Source organism: Phaenicophaeus curvirostris, chromosome Z, assembly GCF_032191515.1.
Source record: "Phaenicophaeus curvirostris isolate KB17595 chromosome Z, BPBGC_Pcur_1.0, whole genome shotgun sequence".
NCBI classification, from domain to species: Eukaryota; Metazoa; Chordata; class Aves; order Cuculiformes; family Cuculidae; genus Phaenicophaeus; species Phaenicophaeus curvirostris.
In genome coordinates, this window is record NC_091431.1 from 65,116,066 (window position 1) to 65,142,369 (window position 26,304).

Below are 26,304 nucleotides of genomic sequence, written 5' to 3' on the forward strand. Positions count from 1 at the left end.
GGGCGGCTGCCCTTGTCTGCAGCTCTGCAAACAGAGTTCCCCTAAGAGCTCCCTGAAGGCCACCCCCTCTCTCTAGGAGCTCTCAGTTCGCAATGCTTGGCTGTCAAACCACAGGCACGCACCCAACCTCCCACTCAAGGTGATGCATGGGGGTGCTGGGGTTGTCTCCTCGAGGAAGATCTCCGCAGGGTCTGCCCACCCCATCGTAGGAGGATGGCTGTGGGTTGTGCTTGGAGACTAACAGCAAGGAGGCAACTTTGGGGTTTTCCCCTTTTGCCACGTCCCAAAGCAGCAAAGCTGTGAAAAAGTTTTTTTAAAAAATCAGATAAACCTGCTGAACGTTGGGACGTTAAAGCCCAGGTCTTCCCTACCAATCTTTATCACTTAACCAAGGCTCTGGAGTTAGGAGATTTGTCATGCTGTTGCCAGGCTGAGCTGCTCTCTGAAACTGTCTGTCCTTCTCTGCTGAGTACAGAGTGACCTGTGCTCAATCAGGCCCCTTGCTGTGCACACTGGCAGAGTGAATTGGAGATGAAATGCAGGTACTTAGCAGAAAATCATATATTCATCACAAAAGAAGTGGTGGGATCAATTATCCTGCACTCACACACTGTGCTAATGTGGGGAGCTGTCCTGGTCCGTGTGTGTGTGCCTTCCATACCTTGTCATAGTTGTGTCTTAAAAATGCTTTTCATGGTAAATCTAAGGAATTATCTAAGTGAGAATTCTAAGAAAACTAAGCAAGGAACTATCAATTTTCTTGAAGATCTCTTTGTGTTGAACTTAAATTTCTATTTGCAGCTCTTGTACTCCAGTGGTTAACATCATGGAAGAGAAAACATATTATTACTACTAGCACCAGTACTAATTATATGTGTGGAAAGGCCCAGAAATTCAAGTCAGAGAAAAACATGTAATATGACACATTTCTAAATGAAGGTGTACTTTTTATTTCAAGGAAGGGGGTGGGGGCGGATGCCAGAAAACACTACATGACTTTCCAGAGGAAACTACAAGCTACATGCAAGCAGGAGAGAGCATTGGTGTTTTCAGATTATGGACCTCATCGTTGTATATGATGACGTTTATTACTGCTGAGCACCAATGCTGTGGATTTTTCTGAGTCCTTCAAAGAATGAACAGAAATGTGGGCACAGGATGACTTAGTGCGCTGGCACTGAGTTTTCTCAGCATCACTATAATGCGAATTGCTTCAGTATCTCCACATTACTCAGGGCTGCATGTTTTTCTTATGCTCATAATGCAACCTGCAGACTTCACCTGTAATGAAGTGCTCTTTCTAACATCCTACCTTACCTTTCATTTCTTTTTTATTATTGAAATATTTTATAATTGATTATTATTAATGCACAGAAGTGTCTGTGTGGGCAACAATAAAAAGACCAAGATAAATTTATTCTGACTTACTCTGCAGTTGTACTAGATAATAGATATTGGATTTCTGTTAGTATTGTGATTCCTTTAAATAAAGACCATATGCCCAAAGTCAGTGCCTTGGAGATAAGTCAGACATATGGCTGAGATTCCACATTTGGGAATGTAAATAATGCAGATGATGAGATTATAATACAAAATATGCCCATTGGGTTATAACAGTGATGAACAAGCACTTCATTAGGTAGGAAAGTTGGGGAATAGCAGGCAAACCAAGAGGTTAAATTTCTCAAGTAATGTGTATGATTCTCATTTCAGTTTGGAGTTTCCATGCATGGGTTTGGGAGATTCTGCTTTCCACTGCCTGCCAAACCTTTATTCCAAATATAGTGGAGTGTGCCAGATATAATATAGCACTTTCAAACAACTTTGTAGAATCAGATTGATATCTCAGGCTATAAAAATGTTGGGTTTTATTCCTTGGGGTCTTATGGGAATACAAACCAACTTGTGAGCAGAGTAAGAAATATAGCTTTTTTATTCTGCATGAAAGATTACCTCCACAAAAGTTTATCAGTGGGAACTGTGGAGTGGGCTGAAAGACAGCACACAGGTATTACATGTAAATAAATTGGCGAGAATGTAAAAGCAGTCCCACTTAACACAAAAGGTATGTTCTGAGAGGAAAAGAGGTATGAAGCTTGCAGTGTTAATCTTGTCTTTGCTGATACTGATTTAGCCTTGTATGCAGATTTATCATTGTTTCTAAAGGCTAACATGGACTAATGCCTTGAATGTACAATCTGTTTACCAGTGACATCACTTTCTGGAGACAATATCCATTCTACAGGGAGAGCTAAAATTAACTCAAGGAGAGCCAAAGTGACTGCCACCCACAGTCTCACCAGTCTTGACAAGCTAGTCAGAAAAAAATGCACTACTCCTTTATCTTCTAGGCCTCCTTAGCTGTCACTCTAAATTATACTTGTTTAAGTACAGCATCAAGTTGAAAATATCTGGGAGTTTAGTAATGATGGTTATAGCGTGAAGCATATTAGAGGACCGTTTAAGTCAATAGGAAGAAATCACCGAAACTTTCTCAAGTTGTTAGTTTTAGGTGAAGGTGGCAACTCTTGCCAATGATCAGGGTTGTCATTCATCCTGGGCAGCTGATCAGGGTGGCACCTGCTGTTGCTCATCAATGCTTCCCGCAACAGATAGGACCCTGTCCTGCCACTGGCCAAGGCCACAACTGTAGCTTCTCTGCTGCAAAAGTTCATAGTGCTGTTACTCATTTTATTTGGAGAAAAGATTTTAAGAGCCCAAGGTACATCACATTCAGTTGATACTTCTCCCATAACTAATCTCAAAAAAGAGTAGATGACGCTGAGATAGTGATGCAGTTGCTAAGGCTGAGGCAGATGAGACTATTTGGCAGCCCATTGCAGTGCACTCTCAAGATTCATCTCACTGAAGCCAAGAGGTCTTCCCTTTACAAATGATCCAGATTGCTCCCCTGGTGCAAGAAGATGTCCCTTGCGCCCATGAAGACATCCTGGAGGAAAATGATCCCTCAGCCACAAGTGCTGTGACATGAAAATGCTATAAAAATACTGTACAGAGAACAAAACAGTAGCAGAGGTGAATGTATGTGATGTAACAGTTGTTTAACCTTCGTGTTAACAACACCAAATTTGTCAAGTTTATGGTGCAGCCCCAGTGCGGCCTGTGCAGGCAGGTTCAGGTCCCTCCCTAAGGATCTAGCCTTCCCTGTATTTCCTAGGTATCAGAGACATTATAGTAAATTCATACTCTAATACCTTAATTGTGCTAATGGTAAAGGCAGAGCAAGAAACATGGCACTGAGTGTTGTCAAGAAACAGTGTGAGCTGTTCAGAAAGGGTTTCTGCAGGGGCACCAGAATTAGTGTACAAAAAAAGTGACATTGTGAATGAAATGCCAAAAGCCCATCGCAGAATGATGAGGAGAGCTGGGTTTCCACAAGCAAACATGCATATGGCCAGCAGCAAGCACATCTTGGAACTGAGACTCAGAAGGATGCTTCTGAGAGCAGGCAGAGCAAAACCTGATCAGCAGAAAAAATAAATGTTTGCAAGTAAATTGAAGAGACCTTGCAGAGGCAGATGAAATCACTGAATGCTATGACTGGGATGGTGCACAGCGTGGCTGTCCAGGGTGATCTGCAGGGAAGGGAAACCTGATGAAATGATGAAAACCAGGGGGCATTCATAAAGACATACAGGGTCTGACATAAGGAAAACATCTGATTCTGTGCAGCTGAGCTCATACAGATTGCCTGAAAAGGCAGGCTGGAAAGGTCTGAAGCCAATAATCCTCCATGCATGCCTTCAAGAAGTGATGTTAGCCCTAGGCAACAGTGCTACATTTTTATATGCTATACCATCTTCTGGGTAAATTGGTCAGTAACTCTGATACTGATCTCACTTTGGCTTCACTTTTTTTTATTTTTGCTTCTGAGTCCAAACTTTAAGCCTATTTGGATGCTTCGAACTCCAGAGTCACTCCAGTGATCACAGCTCTGAATTACTGCTTGTAATCAGAACTGCTCCACCAGCTCCAGCAGAGTCATCCCCAATCTGCATTGGTTTTAGGAAGGGGTGTAGTAACATAAATTTGATGTGTGTGCGTGTAGGCACTATTCTCTGAAAACACAACCCTGTTTCAGTTGTGATACATAATTAATACAAGGGCAGTCACACAATACTGCAAACCATGAGGCAAGAATGAAAGGGGAAAAAACAATCTCTCTAGCAGCTAGAAGCATCACATGTTATTTTCCAAAGGTCTCAATTGAACAGTAAAATTAGGCAAATTGTACGGCAAAAATGAGCACCAAAGAGCAATGGAACCTCTCTTTTTAGATGAAGTAAAATAGCCTCAAACAAAGCAACTACCCAAGACAAAGTGCACTGTGATGCAAAAGTTTTAGATGAGCTTTTGTGTGGGTCACATGACGGTCCATAAACCTGCCAGTTACTTGTTGGCAATAACTTCTAGATGTAAAATACCTTCATCCCCAAGTGCTTTACAAATGCACGTAATGGGTATGTTCTCAGGTATTTCCCCACTGAGGACATGCACCTACTTCTGAAGGACAGAACAGCGATGCCTTGGGGGCACACGCCACAGTTCAAACCGCAACAAGAATGCTGGGTCCGTTTTCAACTTCAAGGAGAATTTCTTTGCAACTTCAAATATTTCTTTCCTTTAAAAAAGAGAACAATTAAAATAACATTACACAGTGGGTCAAAAGCCTAAAATTGATATGCTATGTTTCATTATGTGAAATATTTATTTTTTAATAGGTAAATTGAGAATAAAGCTTATGCTGTCTTCCCAGGCAGCATAATCTTGGCAAGGTCACAGAATCCTGACTGTGCCATTTTCTTTTTTCAGGCGAGATCTGTTTTAGATGAATGTTTAATTTTTTTTAAAAGATGGATGGAACTGGGGGGTTGGTGTGGTTGTTTTCCAGCATCAGGCGGCAGTAAGTTTCCCCCCGTAAGTCAGCACGCTTGAGACTCTCCATGCTTTCATCACAAGTAATCTCCACCAGCTCAGGACCACATCTTCACCAGCCACCTGAGGACGAGAGAGTCCAGGTCTGGGATTGTGGCGTTGGTGCTTAGCTCCCTTGCATGTCCCAGAGGTTTTTGCCTTCAGGTCTCCATCCCAGCAAGGGCTGCCTCACTGCAGGTTCACTTTTCCTTTGGCTCATTTCCACCCTTTCACTCTCGTTGTTTTGTAGCTGGCCAAAGCGAAGTACCTTTTGATCCTACTTTGGGCTGCCCAGGCATCATGCCTCGCAGCAAAGCCCATTTCCAGTTTTGGGGCAGTGGTTTAGAGTGGGGCTGAGGGCGGAGGAGAGGCTTGATTTCAGCTGGAGCATGTCTGCAAATAGCAAGCACATAATATGAATTTGGGGGTTGAGTTGACTTGATAGCATTTAAGCTTCTCATAAAAGTCTTGTGTTCAACCTCAGTAGGTTATTTAGGGCTAAAAGCATCTTCCAGCAGCAGGGTGGAGAGAGGAGCAGCAGCCAGTGCCAGCTCTGTTAAGTTAGGCAATAGGAAATGGGCTTTCCAGGGGGCTGGGGCTGTGGTTTGCTCGGTTAGGGCACAGCGCGGTTGCTCCTACAATTAGTACTTGGCTAACAGGCAATTGACACCAAGTTCAGGCTCTGTCTGGCTTGAAAGCTGAGCTCTGTGTGGGACACGACACAGTGGGGAAATGGAAGGAAGTTTATAAAAAGAACTTTGCTTCTTATTTTTAAAACTGGCCTTATGCCACCCATTTGCTCACAAATTAAAGAGTGGGATGCATGGACTTCGAGTGGGCACCGCTGGTCTGGCACACTCCATGCTAAAATCACAGCAGCCTATTTGTTGGCTGATGGCATTCCTCCTCCTGCCATTTTTAGCAGAGAAGCTAATTGTCACGTCAAAAAGCTGGTTCATGAACTTGCCATCATCCACTGAGTGCAGTCTAAGCGCAACAGCAGCTACACAGGCACTGCGGGTACCACTGCTGCATCCCAGATACCAAGTCTTCTAGTGGCACCATATAAATAACAGCTCATTCCAGTGATGCTTGTCTGCTTAGCGAATTGTTTCAAGATTCACTCCATCCACTCTACCTCCCAACAAATAACCTGTAGATGTGTGGCTCTAAAAATAATCCTTAGCATTGGAGCCACGATACAGCATTACTACCTAATTCAGCAAACTTTTGTACTGCATTGTTTTAAAAATTAATGCTTTCCGTATGCTAGAGGCAGTTTATGGAGACAGATTCTGTCCTAACAGAGACTGCTTTGTATATAGAGCATATTTTGCTATCATCTCTGTGGACAGTAAACATGGATCTGGCTTGTGAACATGTTATGTTAAGAATTATTTCTTTCCTTGTCCAATTCATTAAGTCTGTATACTTAGTAGGCAGTTTCAGCTTTTACAAGGTCTTCTCTGGGAAAAATAAAACAGAGAGAAGAAGGAGAGAAACATCTGGATCAGTGAAACACTCTTGAAACAATATCTTTTTTAGTGTCTTTTTAGAGATTTCCAAGGGCTTACATTAAGAAGTTAATTCCATTGCTTCTATTGATGTTGAAAATGTATTAGGAGCACAATTTTAGCTCAATCTTGATGCTTAGATAGTGATCAGAGCTGGCCAACTCTTTTGTTTGAAAATATTGTCATGACAAATAGCAAATTGTTTGTATTTCATTCAAGATTTACTGCTTTTTTCAGTTTTTCTCCTTTTAAAATTCTATTATGAAAATGTTAAGAAGGAAGGAAGGAGGGAGAGAAGACAGTGAGAGGAGGCAAAGCTGCAATTCTGTTGCAATTTAGCAAAATACTTTTTGTTTGTTTTGATTTTTCTATGTTTGTTTCCCATTTATTTAATAATCTTCAAAGAATATTTGCTAGTTAGTACTTTTTTATTTGGTTATCTACTGTTTTATACATTTATCAACAAACTGGAGCTAAGATGCTCCTTAGGGGCTGAAGCACATCGTGTTCAAGAGGAGCCCCAGGGAGCTGTATTTGTACTGTGTGGAGAGGAGAAACATAAGGAGCAAACTGAATTGGTGTCTCCAACTATCTAATGAGGAGCTATAGAGAAGAGAAAGACAAGCCTTCATTAGAGGTGCACACAAAAAGGGCATGAGACAAAATCTACAAGTTGCAGGAGGGACACTTAAGGTAGATATAAAGGGGGGAAGTGAACAGTTAAGCACTGGAAGACGGTCCTGGAGAAGTGTGGCTATCTCCATCCCTGAAGACATTCAAAACTCATCTGGGTGATTTCCAAAAATCCCTTGCAACAAAAATTATGCTGTGAATCTACTTTTCTAAAATTGTGGGGGTTTTTTCTAGGATTTATTTCTGCTACTTATAGAATGGCTGAAACCTTGACTTGAAAGATTCTCTTGGCTGCACTGAAGCAGGGTCATGCCCCAGTGACTTTAAGCCAGTCCTGGAAGGATAAAAATCCTTAAGCATAAGTGGCTGTTAAGCAACCTTATGTGATTCATGAGGTATAAAATTAAATCACTAAGCTTTTTGCATTTACAAAGGGTGTGCTCTGAAGATAGAAGCCATTTTATGCCCTATGTCTATAAATGGTGTAGACAGAGTGCCTAGTTTCACTTTAATCTGGGGTAATTCGCATAAACCTCCATGGTGTCTTTTCCTTTCAATATGAGTTTTACACACCAGAGAGACAGTGAATCCAAAACACAGACATCTTCCTTATGCTGCCTGTTAGTTTTCAACTCAGTGCTGGAAACCAAGATGTCATCTGGACATCGCAGGTGGCCAGCATAGAGAACAAGGTGCATATTTCTTCAATTATTTTTCCATGCTATTTGACTTTCCTAAAAACACATGTCTGACTCTCTACTCTTCTAGACTATTTAAATCAGAGGCATTAGCCTGGTTGGACTTGTTTGCTTGCTTTCTTCTTGGGGTTGAATTTCAACAGCCATGGCAAGTTAAAATATCTGTAAAATATTTGGATCAAATATCTGTGTCTAGGGTGTAGATGGATGGCCTAGATTACAGATGGATGGTGTGCCCGTGTCAGGAGTACAAGAGCAGGAGTAGTGTCAAATCCCAAATCCATCAACACCAGGAAGAGGTCTGTAACAGTTACCAATGACAAATGTCAACCAGACTTGATTAAATTAATGGCATAAGTCGTTGTTTGAAACTATTCTTACTTATTCTTGTTCAATTGTAGCACATCCTCAGAACGGATCACATGCTCACCCTGAGCCTTGGGCCCAGCCTGTTCCCAACCTGGCATGGGATTTCTGCAGAATCAGGATCAGGCCCTTACCCCTAAGTAAACGTAGATTGAGTTACTAGCTTGTCTCTGAAGCTTAATTGGTGTTTATGTCCTGTATGGGGAAGTAGTTATAGAAATCTGACTTCCTTCCATAGTTTCTATGATGTGTTTCTCTGTGCATGTGTTGTGGAAAAGGCACTTGCCTTTTATTGTTTATCAAAAGGAGTTCCTTAGGCATTGCTTATGCAGCATTTTTGTGATCTCCTTGACGAAAGATGCTATATAAACTGAGTTGTATTGGACTGAACTCAGTAAGTCTGGGAGCTTGCCAGTATTTTATTGCTGTTTGACTCCAGTGACCGAGCACCAGCACAGCAGCCAGCAAGCGAGTGCGTCTCCTTGCAGCACTGCTCTGGCTCTGCCTTCCATACTGAAACAGAATTTATTACTCTCTATCTCACGTGGATATTTGGTAGGAAATTTGAGCTACAAAATGAAGAGTCATGGAAGTTTAAAAAAATTCAAGAGACAGGACACATGTGCTGTGATTAGTCTTGTACTCTGGCTCACCTTGGGTTGGATAAATAGTTGAATGTGTGCCGTGAGCAAGACATACTATTTACAGACTTGGAAGGAAGTTTGGCTTGCAGTCTTCTAATTGGAAGTTAGAGGTGGTGGAAAAAAGACTTTTGCTTGCTTTTTGTACTTAAAATCTCAAAGCAGTGAGTTATTTTGAAACACAGTCTCAGTCTTGGATCACTTCAATTGAGATTTAGAAGTCTACTTGCTCTTAGAAATGGCAATGTATTTATGAGGATACATTATGCATCACATTAAACTGTGTAATAAATGAAAAAAGTGCTATCTTTGTGTAAAATTAATTTTTTTCTTCCTCTCAAATTTCACACCTGTCAAACATTAATTTGGTTCTGCAAAAGCCATACCAACTTCACCTGCAAAACTAAACAAAGTCATTTTCTTGGTACAGTGCCAGAAAATAAAAGAAATTTGTAAGACAAGAGAACAAGACAAAGCTGACAGCATGTATATGAAGCTGAGACTAAGCAGATGAGAACAGTCAAAAGCCTTTTATTTAATCATTCCACTATTTTTGACATGCTGTCTAATGATAAACTACATGAGCATTCCCTTGTACTAAGAAAAAAAAAAAAAACAGAAGAAGAAATAAAAATCCAAGAAAGAGGGGAAGAAGGTACAGTCAAGGACTGAGGGAACTACATATGTGATTTTGAGGATAACGTTCACATGCGTGTGAAATACACAACAAATGGCATTTCCAGTGGCAGCAGATGTAATTACCTTTTCGAAGTTTTTAGAGTTTCCTTCTTTACTTAGAGAATATTCACATGCGAATTTTTACTTAGTCATTTTTGGACATTGTTACGCTAAGTGAGATAGTAACCACTGATGGTTACCAGTGCCGCCAGTTGGTCTGTGCTACAGAAAAAAGCGATGATTAGTCTGTGGTTTGTCAGTATGTTTGCAGCACCAGGACTCTGGTTGGTCAAAGGACTGACAAGGGCCAACATTAGTTGTGCTCCTGTAGCACAGTGTTACATCTTCCCCAAAAATGTGAAGCCTTAGTCTGTATATTTCATGTGGAAATCCGAATATGACCTTTTTCTTTCATTACACATTGGAAGGAAGGATCACAGGGAAGATTTCTAGAAATCTGTACTCTGCCCAGAAGAGACTCAAAAAGCTGAGTTTTAATTGCCACTTCTTCCTCCGGCAAACAGCAGCTCATGAACTCTTTTTTTCTCTTGTGGGGATTCTGGCAAGGTTTTCACACCAACCCTCTTTTCTGCATCCCAAAAGTCCTAATATAGTCCAAAGGTGGTGTTCTCCTGGGACTGCTGATCTGTTGACACAGGGGGATAAGTTGGGGAAGAGGTCTGCCTGCCCTGATTTTGTTTGAACACCTCATCGCACCTCATTTACTTAAATGAAACCACAAACCTCGTCATGGTGAGATGTACTGCACCACGTCCATGTAGAACAGAGGCCCACAGACTGCTACAAAACAGGAATTAGGACAGATGTTTCTGGTGGTTAAATATCCCAGACTTGTGAATTTTTGCTATTTGTGTATTCTATGGTTTCATGCAGGTCAGCACGCCAAGCCCCAACAATACCTGTGCAGGGTGGAGGGTTTCTTGCACCCCTTGAGGTCTTTTTTTAGAGGAAGAAGCTTCACACATTTACAAATACTGGGGCTGCAAATCATCATTTGAAAGGTCCCTTCTGAGAAGAAGGAACCACAGTTTATACTCCAGTGCCATAAAACTCGCTTTGACCATAAAAAGATGACATGAAACAGCACTTTGAGGAGAGAAGGAGTCCGTTAACAATACATTACAGAAAGGAGCTGCCAAGGAGCATGTCTGAGAGCTTTCAAGAGCATTGGCCAGAGTCTCCCTGGGTAAGCACTGGCATGGTTCCCCAGAGTCAACAGAGGTATGTGACTTTTGCCAGGGGAGGATCTGGTCTCTGGCTTGTATTCGCAGAAGTGGAGCCCAGGAACTGTGAATCCTGTCAAAATCTTCCCATTAGCAATGGGATTTCATTTCTGTTATCTGTCTTAATAACCAGAGCTGAGCAAAAGAGCAGATAGCAAGGCTTTTCCTGAGAAAAAGAAAACCATTATATATGGGTAAATTTGTTTGACTTAAAAAGCTGACGAGAACCATGGCTTAGACTCAGGGATTAATCACTTGCAGAAAATTCAAGTAGTAAGATGCAGTCATTTGCTGTCAGAGGCCTGAGTTCCAGCTTTGCTGCTGAAGGATGGCTCTATGTGCTTGTTCAGGCAAATCTGGCTTTATTCAGACAGTTAAAAGAAATAAAGAAATGTACACATACGTACTCAGTCATACATGCTGTGTAATTTCCTAAGCAGTAAAAGGCATGCACCATCCTCTCTGTTATTCACTCTCAGCTGGGACAGTGACTGGGAGGGCTCAGGCTGGCCTTGGACCTTGTGTTACACCCAATGTGGACATAAATTATCTCTTTACAAAACTGTGAAAAAGGACTAAGTCAGGAAATCATGGCAAAGTGTATGCTGAGCAAGTGTCTGCAGGGAGGCTGTCCTCTCTTACTCAAGATTTCGGTATGTATCCCACAGAAAGGCAAACAAAAATAGTGTATTCAGTTTTACACCATGTTGCCATAAATCTTCCTCATATGAATTACGACAAAACTGCACGGCTACCGAGCTGCTTCCTTAATACGCTTGTGCTGCAGATGGGCTTTGTCTGTGCATGCTTTGGCAGACAGACCTTGCCCCCATTTGAATTGTATATAGAATATGAGAAAAACAAGGGTTGTTTTGGTTTTATAAGGTACCTTGTTGGGTTGCTTTTATAGCTGTCTAATTATGTTTTGTAAGTTTAATGCTGCATTTTACCTTTGCATTTTTGCCACTCTGAGTATTTCTCAAAGTCAGGGTGTTCAGAAAGAAGCTCTGAGCAGGCACAATAAGGAGCCGTTTTAACAAAGACCCCTTTGTGCTATTAAACACAGCCGTGCCATGGCCTTTGCTGACTCAGGTCTTCAAGATAAGGCACAAGTTCTTCTGAGTTCGTGTTATGATGTTGTCTGAAGAAATACAGTTTTAAAGTTGTTTTATGTCTTTTCCCAACAGGAAATTGGCTTTTTGATTAAATACATTTGCCTGATTATGTTATTGTTATTTTCTACTAGTGTCAATATATTTAGGCCCACATAAAATGTCCAGCAGCTCTCATGCCTCCTAAACTGTGATTCTTTTGACATTCATGGATCAGAAGGAGTGTGTCAGAGAGGGGGGTGTCTGGCCTGCCTGACCACTTAGGGAGCTGCTGCATCTTCCATTGAAGTAACTTCAGACATCAGCTGAGCTATAGAAACTGTCCAGGTGTGTGCTCTTACCCCTGATAAATGGGAGTTAAAGTACTTCTGCTTGAATTATCTCTGGATGGAGCCATCTGGGAGGCTGACTCTACCTGAACCCCAGCATTGTAGGGATAAAGTAAGGGTAATATTTTATCATAAGAACTTACTTTCTGATTCAGTGCAGGGTGCCCTGTGTCTGCTTTGCTCCTAGGGGGCAGATATTTCCTGGAATCGCCTCTTCGGTTTCTACTTTTGACATCTTTAGCAAGAGCTTCCTTAACATTTTATGTTCATCTGAAACAAGCATAAAACTTTTGTTTTTCCTGTCCCTTTGCATTTCCCCATTGCCTTCCCTTTTTTCAATCATTTAATGGCCATTGTGTATCTTTTTCAATTCGTGATAAAGTTTCAGAGTTGCAGCTGTTGTCGTGTCCCAAGTCACTGACATGTTACTGCAGACAGATATGTGTTAATTATCACTTAGAATATTTATCCTATTATTGTTTGCATCTCCAAGGCATTTCAGCTGCTGTAGGACCCTAAATCACTCCCTCCCCTCTCATGCGGAAGTATTTTCCCAATACATATCCCAGTCTCTCCAGCACCGTCGCCAACTGCAGTCGTGATGCACCGCAGGAGGTAGGTTGGGAGCCACAGCAGCCCTGTACCAGGTGGAAACAATTATGGGAAAAAAACATGGTCTGCACTGGATGAGTTACTGCTGATAGCTGCCAGATAAGCTAACTTAATAAAGTGGTGGCCTAATTAAGCCACATTCCTTGCATCTTGCCTTTCGTCCTGCCTGTCTGGGACGATGCTATCAAGCAGCTACTGCATTGGAGCAGTAGCAGATGGAGCGAGGGTCAGGAGCAGGGCGGGCATGTGGACAATAGGATGTTGGGGTGCTCCTAGAAAGCTTAGCTCCCCTCAGTCTGCAGAGTGGTGAGATAGAAAAGCCTGCAACAAAGGGAGATCCATCGTTTGCCACAGATGTGCTTATTATCCCATCTTCTGACATTCAGTGGTCCAAGGGCACCTCAGCCCAGAGCAGAGGGGAGCACAACATCTCCCTGCTTCTCCTGCAGCTACTAGTCAGGAAAAAAATGGATGACTTTGCTTTGAGAGAGTTCCTATTGCTAAGGATTGTCTTACAGGTAACACAAAAGTTAGACATTGCAGTGATCAAAGTCATGGGGCCTAAAACCCTCTGTGAATTTGGGTTTGTGCATGTTCCTGAGTGAAGATTGCATGAGAATCAGAAGTTGCTATATTTTTAATAGCTGAAGCACCCCATTAAAAGCTGTTACACATAGGTCTGCCAGCAGTTTCTGCTTTTGGAAAACAGATTTAAAGTTAACAAATCAATTTAATTTCTCTATAGATCCAGATTTTAATGGCTGATCTTCTCACACAGCTGTGTATAAGTTCATATTTGATGCATGCTCACATGTAGAGCCACATAGCAACCACCTTGCTGAAAGTTATTCAGTAACTAAAATTATCAGTGGGGACCCCCTCTTACCTCTCACTATGTACAACAAGATCGCTGCTGTGCAACGTTGATTAGACATGTCAACCTGGAGCAGGATGTCTGAAAACGAGTATTGCTATTAAAATGCCTTTGCTAATCATCAACTTACATGTCCATCATTTTGACAGATTTCTCATTAGGAATGTAAAAAGATGAAGCACTCAGGAATCCCAGGGTTGCAATCTAATGTTCAGCTAAAGTGGGTATTGTCGTATTATATTTCCTGTGCCTTAACCCTGAAGTAGCAGTTTCCCTGACAAAATCATGCCTATGGCTGAAGCTTGCTGTTGAATATTGTCTGCACTAATACAGAAAGGTGTAATCAAAGGGAATTGGTTTCTGGACTGTGATTCTGAAAGCAGGGCATCCCTCCTCTAAAACACATCTTAAAGTGTGATTTAGAGCTTTCATGATGGGAAGATTTAACAGAAATTAAAAGGGAGACTGAAAACTAGGAAATAATTTCTCAAAATCATCTTATTGCCCTGTGGAACTGATTGTTGCATGGTGCATTTGAAGCTACAGATTTCAGCAGGGGCTTAGGTATCTGCCAGGGCAGCAGTTTTCCAGTTGCTTTAACTGGAGCAACACCTGGCAAGGCTATGCAGAGCTGTGCTTGCTTCAGGATGCCAGGGCAGTATTTAATGGCTGTAGCTCAGCATACGGTGTGTTCTCAATGTGTAGCTGTGGGAGAAGGGTTTGATTAGGACAAGCGGTTTGGCTATCAAGAGAATCCAGAAAGGCAGACAAGTCTAGCTAAAGGCCATCACTGGTCAAGTTGAGAGGAGAGAGGCAACTTCTGCAAGGTTCCCAGCAGGTGAGACCTTAACCAGGAGCAGGCTGTGCTGACTAAGGCTTGCATCTGCTGCCACAAACCACTCCATCGATGGGAGTCCTAAGCCTGAAAATCGGGTGGATATTCCCAGGAAGAAGAGTAGAAATGATGAAAACTGCTGCTTCCTCTTCCTGGTTTGTTCTGGCTGGTGCAACCCCACAAGTCATGGCAAGGATGCATCTCATGGCACGGATGCCCTCCTCTTCTTTCCCATTTCCCAGCCCTCTGTCAAGCCAGGCTGTATATTCTTCTCAATCACAGCTACAAGCAAGCCTTTATTAGCCTCCCTTCTTCCACAGACAGGAGGAGATGAATGTGCACTTGGAAAGCCATCGGCATGGGTTGGAGTATATGAACAGCCTCCCTGATGCACCTTTGAACTCATTCCTCCTGCACTTGTTTGTCTTGCAGATAAAACTTCACAGGAGTGTTTGGAGAAAAGTCTAATGAGGGACCACTGTTTGCATAACAAAGAAAGGCTTCCTCTTCAGATGTTCAGCCTTCATTAAGCATAATTTATATTCCAGCTAATCTTAGGAAGAGGGTAAAATATGGAGCCAAAGTTTGTTTTTACATAGTTTGGAGTAAGGCCTTGTTTGTTTTAAGTGGTCACTTGCAACTGATAGTTGATTTAAATTCAACATAATGATGATTTGTGATGGCTGAGTGTTGTTTAGGGGAGTGTTGTGTCATTGACTGCCATGGCTTTAGCACTCTTCTGCGTCAGTTACTGAACTAGAGGATAAGATGAAATGGATGGCTTCCCAGTTTTGCAGATATTTCGCTATGTCCGTAAGGCATAAAAAACTGTGAATCTGTAAAATTCTGCACCATCTCCACCCTTTTCATGTAGACTTGGTCAAATGGTGCATGTTACTTGTCTTGCAGCAGTCTTGGTAAGCACCACCCCGAGATCTTTCAAAGGTCACTAGGTCCCTGCAGCGAGTGGCTGTGAGGGTAAAAAGGGAAACAGCTCTTTGTAAAGACTCCTCAGTGCTGCTGGTAGTCCTGCTAACTTTTTGTGGTTTGCTGCCTAGAAAGCAAACAAGCAGATATAGCTGAATTCCTAAATGTCACTACAGGCCTGTGTGTAAGAAAAATTAATTTCTCAGCACTTTGTTCGTACATAAAAGATGTCTCATCCTATTGCCTCTTCCCTGCATTTGTTTCCCCTGCCTGTCTGAGATACTCGCCCTTGATCCAGTTGAAATATCCTTCCAGTATATTTCTCTTATCACTTTCCAGTTTTATTAAAAGATGAGAAATGGCTGATAACATTTATCTTGAATGTTCTCCTCACTGAGACTTACCACTGCCTGCAAGTTTACATTGTGATGACAGATGTTTGAGAACACCCTTCACTGTATCATGAAAATTATGACCAGAGTTCTGTGTATAGACAGCACTGAGGTGTGCTGTATATTTTCAACCCAAGAGGGTCAGGGTTTTCAGAAATTACTTGGGATGCACTGGGAGAACCCAGCCCCAGGATTCTCAGGTGGCTGGACATGCTGTCATTTAAAATGCATCAAGGACTGAGTAGTGGGTTTCCATGTTGTATTCTTTAATGCTGAGATACCTCCAACTGCAAAGCTCAGGATTCTCATCTTTTTTAGTTCATCCCACACCTAATCTACTCATGACTGTTTTAAAGGCTGTACCAACCTTTAGAAAATATATTTATTTATTCATTTATTTATTTTATTGTTTTTCAGGAAAAAATGCTGTAAGGGTTATAAGTTTGTTCTTGGACAGTGCATCCCTGAAGGTATGTGATCTCACTGTTCTTTTCCTTCATGTCCCTGTGCTTTTGTCTTTCCCTGTTTGCCTTGTTCTCCATACTGCCACTTTGCAAGAGTATCCTAATATAACCACAAGCTCAGCTGTCTCTCGTATGTTGGTGGGGGCAATTGTTTCCAAGAAATTGTTGAGAAAATAAAAAGATTGATGTCTTCCAACTTTTTCACTTTGCTTGCCAGGGCTTGATCTTACCCTAAGTACAGGTAGCTGCACAGTTATTTTAACATGACCTGCTGTAAACACAGGGACACGTTCAGCTCTTGCTAAGTACTTACATAGGAACCCTCAGTGCACCTAGGACCGCAGCCTTCCTGGCTGGTGTCTTTTACCATGTACCCCTCACATCTATCACAGCCAGTTTGGCTTTTAAGTGCCCAGGGAGCGTGAGATTAAATGAGTTACTTCTGCCTTTAGCCACCTATTTCCCAAAGATATCAGTGAGGCAAAAGCATTGCCAAATGATGTCACTCTTCTACCGCCTGCCTTCATCATGGGCACAGCTTCATTGTCACCAGGGGCAGAGGGAGGTGGGAAATCACTCAGGGTAGTTCATGCAGTAGTGAAAAGGGAATGATCTCCTCCAGAAAGAGAGGAGCATCCTGTATGTGCCAAGATCCCAGTATTCAGATGTTGCTGCAATGAGATCTCATTTAGGAGCAGGCTGAGCTCTGCCTACTTTAACCTTGGGGGAGCGCTTTGCTGGGTTTACGCAGCCGATGGTTCCACTGAGCATTGTAACTTCTCCAGGTGTTCCCACCACTTTGCCTGATTTGGATGATATTGGCCCTGAAGTTATAGGAGAAGAGGAAACGTCAGACAGAGTCAAATGGCCAGGGACAATAATAAATAAATAAGAGAGTCTTGTTTGCTCCAAAAAGTTGGTTTATGGCAACACATCCCTCGATTTGATGACATATGGAAAGCTTCAAGTTGACCTGAGAGTTTTCACAGTTTGGGATGGTGATGTTTTGAAAAGAAAAGCGACAAATTAACATGCTTGAGAGAGTCAGCTGGTTTTTGAGTTACAGTCTCTAGCCAACAGGGATTATAACCCAAAGTCTGATCCTGCTGCTTTTTTTTTTTTTTTTCAATTTGTATCTGCTTTGCTGCTGGCTGGGAACACTAGAACACTGGTTGCAAAAAAAACCCCCACATCTTCTCAAAGCAGAAATTGTGCATTTGCTGCTTCCTTACAAAGAAATGGCTCACAATGCCAGCCTGAGCCAGAGAACTGTGTATAGTTTTCGTGAAATCTATGCTCACAAGTTCCTCGTCTCAGGGTTTTGCAGTGAGTTTTGTCATAGTGTGTGGTATGAGGTGACAGCCCCAGTGCGAGATGGGCCCTTGGAGAAGACAGTTTTGTACAAGGCAGTTGTGTGTGTACAAGGCAGAAGCCATGGATTGTTTTGGAGTGGAAAAAAGCCAGAACTCTTACAGCTTGGGGTCCAGCTTTCCTATGGAAACAGTTTTATGTGCTGGTCATTCACTAAATACAACGGATACAGCAGGAAAAGCAATAGAAGCAAAAATAAAATTAGAAACATGGTAATATATTATTTTAGGCTTCTAATTTTCATCTCTTGAGGTTTTAGGTGATTATGAAAGCAGCTTTTTTCGTGTACCCACTGTCTTCTCTTAATCCTGTCTAATAACTGAATCTCAGTAACCTAAGAGTTTCTGTCATTAATTGAATTTCTCTGCTGGCTGCTCTCTTCCATTGTATATCCATTCTCCCTTTTTTGGCTCAATCTATATTTTGCCTTGAACTTCAGAGGCCATAGCGATTGTTATAACATCTGAGATGATCCTGTGCTATTGGTATAGGGATGAGAAACATGATTCAGTTAAGAATTCATTTCACTTACTCTCTTTCAAGACATCACTTGGCTCTTCACACATTGTTTTGGCATAATCTTGACAGAGTAGCTGTATGAAATGCATATCTTGACACAGGCACATAAATACATTACAGATGTGAACTTATTAGAGCACATCTGCACCTTTTAATTCAGTACTGGTGAGTCAAAGCCATGAAAAGGAGTTCCAGCCCTATCTCCTCCATGATATAGCAGTGGCTGCAAGGAGGAAGACTGGAAGAGGGATGGAGCCTTTTGTGTCCACCCTTTTACAATTGCCTCAGGAAGACACCAATCTCCTTGTTGGACAGCTTTTATTGAAACAGACTCTTTCCCAAAGGTTTATGTCCCATGTCCATGTTTCCTTTGTGTCTTTCCCATGTCCATCTTTTCCGTGCATCTTTCCTATGTCCGACTTTGGTTTCTGTCCTGTTATTTCTCATCTGCCCTTGAAAAGCAACAGAAATCAGTGCAGTCCAGTATGAGCCCATGCTCACAGTTCTGTATTTCATTTGCTTCAGACTCACCTACTTGCTTTGGGTTTCACCTGCAGGAGCGTGGAGCGCTGATGCTTAGGAAACATCAAGAGGAGTCTGGTTTGTGTGTTTCTAATTCCCCTTGTAGCATCTCTTCCTGTTGCACTTGACCAGAAAAGTGGGTCAAAAAACAGCTCCTCAGCCTTTTCTCTGGAATGATCATCTTCTTTGCTTTGGAGACTCACAGCTGCAACCAGCTCCTGTCTTGTGGCGTCTCCAAGAATAAAGCAGGGACAGATATTGTCCAAAATAGTTTGTTTTGGAGAACACCCCCCTACCACCAGTTTGTTACTTGAGTTTCTTGACCATGGACTAATTCAAAGCAAAACAGTCAATGACACACAAACACTAGTCACATTACTCTTTCCTCATTAGTACTATTTCCAAAATTTCCTTAGTACAACTTTCCATGTTGTGTTGTCATTCCTGAGTTCACTGAAACTTGTGTAGAAACATTTGTTCATTTGCTTCAGTTTTTTGGTTTGGTTTTTTTTTGTTTTTTTTTTTTTATATTTTCCTAAAGTCTAGAATAGCCAGAACCTCACCATGCAGCTTCGATTCATTCTCAAACCACGTTTCTTAGGCTGGACTGGCAGACAAGGGCTTGAATGTGAGAGGGCACCTGCATCCTCAGTTCAGCAGAGCACACAGAGGTGGTGCAGGAGCTTTTCCCCAATATTTTGCCAGTTGTGAGAACTGATCCTGAAGGAGTTGTGCTACCTAGGACCAAAGCTCTGGGGACACACAGCTCTGTGACGTGAGACGTGCCCACAGCTATCCTGTGATTTTGATTGACTATGCTGGAATGACCAGCAGGGAGATTGGCACCTCCTGGACCCTTCCCTGGCTTTGTATAACAGTAAATGAAGCAATGGTTTTGATCGACATCAGCTAAGGTGAATGTGCAAACCACATTTTAAGACTAGTTTCAGGAAACTAGTGAAAGGGCTGGAGAACAGGCCTTATGAGGAGCGGCTGAGAGAGCTGGGGTTGTTTAGCCTGGAGAAGAGGAGGCTGAGGGGAGACCTCATTGCTCTCTACAACTACCTGAAAGGACGTTGTAGAGAGGAGGGTGCTGGCCTCTTCTCCCAAGTGACAGGGGACAGGACAAGAGGGAATGGCCTCAAGCTCCGCCAGGGGAGGTTTAGGCTAGACGTTAGGAAAAAATTCTTTACAGAAAGGGTCATTAGGCACTGGAACAGGCTGCCCAGGGAGGTGGTTGAGTCCCCTTCCGTGGAGGTGTTTAAGGCACGGGTGGATGAGGTGCTGAGGGATATGGTTTAGTGTTTGATAGGAACGGTTGGACTCGATGATCCGGTGGATCTCTTCCAACCTGCATATTCTGTGATTCTGTGATTCTGTGAAATATGTCAAGAGAGAGGTGATTAAAAAGACTGGCCTTGTTTCGTCTAGAGTAAAGGAGGCTGAGGGGAGATGTTATAACAGTTTTAAGGTATGTGACAGCTGCTACAAGGGCAGGGGGGAGTAAACTGTTCTTCATAGCCAAGAAGAAGAGGGCAAAAATAATGGCTTTAATGGGAGTTTGGATTAGATAGGAATAGAAAACTTTCTATCTGCAAGGATATTTAATCTCTGCATGGTGGGGCATCTTTGTCCCTCAGGGACTTCTAGGCGCAGGTTAAATGAATTAGGAAAGGTTTACAGAAGTCCTGCTTGTGGCGGGAGATGGACCCTTCTTGCAAATTTTAGTAGTACACATCTATTCATGGAAGCACAGGGAGGACAGAGCTTGTTTTGCCTCTACTCTGAATAGGCTGAACATGGTACAAGCCAAATCCAGCATCTGTGTCAGCACCCTGGCTAAGGAACTGGCATGTTCACCTTAGTGCTGGGCACACAAACCTGTTCTCCATCTGATTTAATTTCACTAGAAAATGAAAACTGAAACTATTCTCAGAAAAAATACTAATAATGTTATATATATGGGACTAGCTTGTAGTGCCCAATGTAACAGGCGTTCACAGACCCAGCATCACCTAAAAAGCCCAAACTAAGCACCCAGGCTGATTGTGTTTGAAGGCAGGGCCATGTTTTTTATTCCATGTTTGTAGAATACACCATTCAGCCCCAGTTACTGCTGGGAACGCACCACCACAGCACTGCAGGCAGACTTCAAGAGTTAAAATCAAGGCAGTTGTGATGTAAGAAGGAAAGAAAGGATGCCTGCTATTCAAAAGAGGACAAGCACAAGGGAGGAAATGCTTGGCACCATTACAATGGTATTTTTTGGTCTAGGGGTCTCCGCTGTGACATACAGCATCTTGTTAAGTCTCATTTGGTGCTTTTCTATACCTTGGCACACTGTCACTTTTACACCCAGTGCTACCCAATGTGCTCTGTATTCTTTGTACAGCAAATGTGGTTTTACTTGCTTTAACATCTATTAGTTTGTTTTAATTATTTGGAAAAATCATCATACCCAGAGATGTCTGCTAGTCATTAGTGTGAATCAATAATGAGTTTGGGTTTTAATTATTTTATACTGTATATGTGGAAACACAGCGCATTGCCAGGAACTCATTTGAAACAATTAGGTTTGGTTTAGATGTATTTATTCTGGAGCAGGGACAGGTTATTTCTGCTATGGCCACCCCAGTACCCAGGTACTGGAGGGTCACAGTGACAACCATGTGGATGCTGTATGCAGGATGAAGTTCCTCTGAACTGATGACAGAAACTTGCTTTGGCACAAAACATGACCTTCAGCAGGGTTTCCCTGAGATAGTTCTGAAACCTGGTGCTGCTTCAGCCTGTCTTCTCCTGGCAAGTGTTCTCCATGGCGCTTCAAAGCTCTTCCACCCACGGCCAGTGGTTGCCCATATCTCCCCAGTCCTTCCCCCAGCCTGATGCCAGGGGACGAATCAAGTCCCTGGCACAGCAGGGATGCCAGTCAGACTCTGTTTTGCTCTGTTGTCCATTCCCTGGAATGCAGCTCTGCTTCTATGTAGAAGTGGATTGGCTCTCTTTCAGCTTTCAAACTGGGACTTCAATCTTTTGGGATTTCACTGACAAGCCCAGCGAGTGACTTGAAATACCCTAATCTTCACATTACTGTTATTAAGAGTTATGATGGTTTTGTAAAAATGTGTTCTTTGCTAGAAGGTTTAGAGCTGGCCTTGAACAATTACTGTGTGATTTCAATTAGCTTTTCCTTACTATGTAATTTTTGTCCAGATTTGGAAGTTAGCCTCACAGTATTTCACAGCATTTTGCTTAGGAAAAGTTCCTATTAGCACTTAAAAATCTGTGGAAGAAAACAGCAAAATGCTTTTAGGTAATTTAATATTTCTATGAGAAGAGTTATGAAATTCTGCAAACTGAGAAAGTGACCCTTGCTGAAAATCGAACTTTAGAAATAGTCTAACAACTGTAAAGCTGTAATTATATATTACAATGTTACTATAATTTACTGCTTGTGTCTCATGAGTGTTTAATTTCTAGGTTTCTTCAGTCCTCCAAAACAATGTAACTTGACTTTATTAGCAGAGAGGTGAAATGTTTCCTGTCATAGCTACTGCCATTGGTATTTGCCTAATCATATTTTTCTCTCCCTAGACTATGATGTCTGTGCTGAAGCTCCTTGTGAACAGCAGTGCACGGATAACTTTGGGCGAGTCTTATGCACTTGCTACCCTGGGTATCGCTATGATCGGGAGAGGCACAGGAACAGAGAGAAGCCTTATTGCCTGGGTGGGTAGAGCGTGTGCTGACTTCACCTCTGGTTAATGATGTATTGTGCTCCCTCAGGTCTTTTAGATCTGAAACCTTTCTTATTCTCGTTACTATTGCAGCACAAATATGTGAAAGATTGGTTCCCAGAACTAAGAGGTCTAAACCTCCCTGAAGTTATTAGGCAGTAGTACCTAAAACAAGACATATGCACCCAAACACTTTGAAGTCTTGGTCTGATGTAATTTTCCCTTTATTAATTCCTCCTGCAGGTTTTGAATCATATCCGGGGTTTTGGCCTGAGATGAGGGTCACGATTCTAACAGTATCCCTTGAAGTACTGTAACCATGCATAATTGTGAAAATAAATCCTTGTGTTTTGATTCAGATGGCTAGTATGTAATTCAGGACTGATCACTCACATGTGGTCCTTGACAGGCTAGTCCCCTTTTATTCTACAGTTCTGCCCTGTGTGGTTTGCTGTGCTAGGGACACAAGTTTTGTAAGATTGAGCTTGGATGCTCGTCAATGCAAAGAAACGGTCGTGCAGTGTTCACTGATGAAATGCCAGATGTGTTAATAATAATAGTGGTGTCTGCACAGAGCTCCATAAAATGCCAGATGTGTTAATAATAATAGTGGTGTCTGCACAGAGCTCCATCCCAAGGTACCAGTGGTGCTACAATTACTCATTTATTTAATGACAAAATCTCTTAATACCTTAGAAGGAAGTTTTTTTATTTTATTTCAAGTCTGAAACCTCTGGCTGTAGGACATTTTCAGCTCTTGCTCCTCTCTAGATATTGACGAGTGTGCCGCAAGCAATGGGACGCTGTGCCCTCACATCTGTGTCAACACCATGGGCAGCTACAGGTGCGAGTGTCATGAAGGCTATATACGAGAGGAGGATGGCAAGACCTGCACCAAAGGAGATAAAGGTATGTGCTAGTTGGGGTAAAGGTCCTGGGCCAAAGTGCTCTCTAAAAGGTTCATCTGCCATAAAAAGAAATTGCTCCCTGTGCCACACTTAGAGCTGGGTATATGAGTCATGGATGCCCCTGAAAATGGTGATGCCCCTGAAGACCCTGCGTTGTTCACCGGGCACACAAGTGCCTGTGAAGCATTTTGTGCTCTCCTACTCACTGGTTTGTGACCTGCACGCACACAGCAGTAAATCAGTAGTCATATCTATAAAGGAAGAGCACTGGAGGATGTGGAAAGCATCTTTTCCTGGAGAGGCAGAGCAGCTGATCAGTGAAACTTGCTGTTACAGCTTCTGTTAGACTGTTTCTCCTTGATCCAACTGCTAAAAACTGTATTTTGCTCCCATACCAACCTGGATAATACCAGTCCAGAGTTCAGAAGACACAGGGGGAAAAGAAAACAAGTCAGATCATGGACCTTATAAGCCTTCATTAATTTCATCTGTTAATTAAATTAATTTCATTTTGTTCAATTTGTATTTACATGCTAACATCTAAGATTAGCAAATGGCTCTGGGTTGGGTGGTTAGCACCTCTGGGCACTCACAGGCTCAGAAAAGGTGTGCCTGGAAATTCCACACAACTTTCAAGCAATACTTAAAACAATTGCTAAATTATGTTGAGCAACACTGAATTCTGCTGATCTGCAATTAGTTTGTGTGTCTTGTGGCTGTGGTCAGATATGGGAAAGGGGTAAAAGTGAGGGCTTGTTCTTGCTTTCCACTGTTGGTTTTGAAGTATATATGTGTGCTGTGTATAAATTATTTTAAAGTTTTCAACCTCATCCCAGTTATTAAATTTAGACTACTGCAGATTAAATACTGATATGACAATTGAAAAAGAAAGGAGGAAAATAATAACTTATGCTCTGGAAAAAAATTCCAAACCCCAAACCAAACACTTTTTGATGAATGGTGACTTACCATAGGTTCATCAATTAAAGCCTGAACACATGCATCGGAATGCTCCAAATTCCACTGGATGGCCAGAACAATTTATAATTTTTATTTTCCTCTGAAAAGATGTAACTAGAGCCACTCCATTAACTTTACTTGTTCCTTGTAGTTTTTAAATGTTGTTGTTTTTTTTCTTATAAGTGTGTGGGAGTCATAAAGGGAAGAGGTATAATCTATATAACCCCCTTGAAAATAGTTTTTTTTACTTAACTTTTCCTCTGGCTAGTTCAAATTTCCTGACAGGGCAACGTCCAAAGCATTCAGGATAGATGACTATTCAAAATATTCAAGGATGTGGAAATAATTCTAATATTTGGGGGGTGGGAAATTTACACTACATGTACACGGCGCATAAAAATGTCAGTTCCAGTTGTTAATCTGGAATGAAATACCCACCATCTCTCGTAACATTTCCAAAATCAGCTGCATGAAGCAGAGAAAGACACTTCCTGCTCTGTTGCCCTGCTGTGCTCCAAGGTTAAGTTACCAACTGCCAGACCCCTGGTGGAAAAGAAAGTAGACCCATCGCTGTTTCACAGGGCTTCTGTCCCTAACTCATCCCAAAGAAAATCAGGGTTTTCGGCAGCCTTGAGGAGCCGGCTGTAGCGATGCACCACCCTGTGGTCATCTCCAGCCCTGCACTGCCCTGCAGAGCACCTCATCCACTCTGGAATTGCTTCCTAAGGAACAGATTACATGCTTTTCATGGCAGCTGGAACACTTAAATTTGATTTTAAAATCTCGTGTCAGAGACATGAAAACACGTGTTGGGCATTCCTCTCCAGCTGTAACCACGTTGCATGTTTTCCAGGGGATTATTATTCACATTTTCATTGTGCCAGGCCTGAAGGCTGCGATCTGGGCACTTTTTTGGCTTTTTTTTCTGGGCTTGACAGAGAGCTTTGGGTTTGTGCCTGGGGCACAAGAATAGAGAGCATTTTTCCTGCATCCACAGTGACGTTGCATTTGATGGAGACAATACAGCTACCCACACTGAAGTAGGCAAATGAAATCATCTCAGCAGGCTGAGCCCAGATAATACAACACAGATGATCAACTCAAGTCTCCATGCAAAGACCGCCCACGGCACAGCTCCCTGCAGAGCTCTCTCCTGCCAGTATCTCCTTCTCTTCCAGCATCAGCAAGACAGAGTCTTCGAGCACATGCAAAGAAAACACATTGCTCCACTGAGCTGATCTCTAATTGATAGGCACCACAGGGCTCACCAGTGTCTTGCCGAGATAAAAGAACACCCATCAGGACAGCAACGTCATGCATGAGTCAGACTGTGTGCTTTAGAAAGCATTCATAAAATGGGACTGGTTTAAACCTTCTCCAAAATAATTTTAGTTTCCTAGTGTAGGTCTGTGCAATGGAAACAGGCTGTGTAAGTGCCTTATTCAGTGCTGGCCCAACTGACCTTTGTAGGTGACCTTCATATCTGCACCACACGCGGGTTGCTCAGTTTAATTGCTTCCTGCCCCCTCTGGCGTGATCGTAGATGGCTTCTGGCTTTATCCATGTTTTATTCTGGCTCTGTTCATAGTTTGGTCCTGATACAGGATCAGTTGGGGTAGAGTGAATGCTTGATGGATGACTTCTTCCCTGGGTAAATCATCACCTCTGTCTGGTATGAGTTAGGGGGATTCCACCTCTCTCCTGGGATACAGCTCATGCTTGCTGATGTGACACTGTTGGACTTCTTCCTCCGACAAGTCAATCCAACTAGATTTGCAGAAATCTCAGTGGTATGATGTTTCCCAAACATTAGCTGACACCTCTTGCCCCCTACCACATTCATCTCCTTGGACTGTTACAGCCCAGTTTTATCTGTACTTGTCAGCCCCGTGTACCACATCCTTCTCAAAGATAAACTGGCTTTTATAATGAAACACGAGGCCAAATTCACCGCTTCCTAATCTGCACATAATTCCACTGATTCTAGTGGGATTGTATTAGGTTTCAAATAGCAGAGGCTCTGGCAGTTTCTC

The 26,304-nt window shown here is 42.3% G+C and overlaps 1 protein-coding gene across 1 annotated transcript in view; it reads left to right on the top strand.

The window, feature by feature from the left end:
- Positions 1–26,304, top strand: part of CCBE1 (collagen and calcium binding EGF domains 1) — a 102,110-nt gene that overhangs the window by 59,739 nt on the left and 16,067 nt on the right. The window contains exons 3-5 of the mRNA XM_069880634.1: positions 16,208–16,260; positions 22,261–22,395; positions 23,175–23,312. Coding sequence (XP_069736735.1) covers positions 16,208–16,260; positions 22,261–22,395; positions 23,175–23,312 — 326 coding nt within the window. The remainder of the gene's footprint in view (positions 1–16,207; positions 16,261–22,260; positions 22,396–23,174; positions 23,313–26,304) is intronic.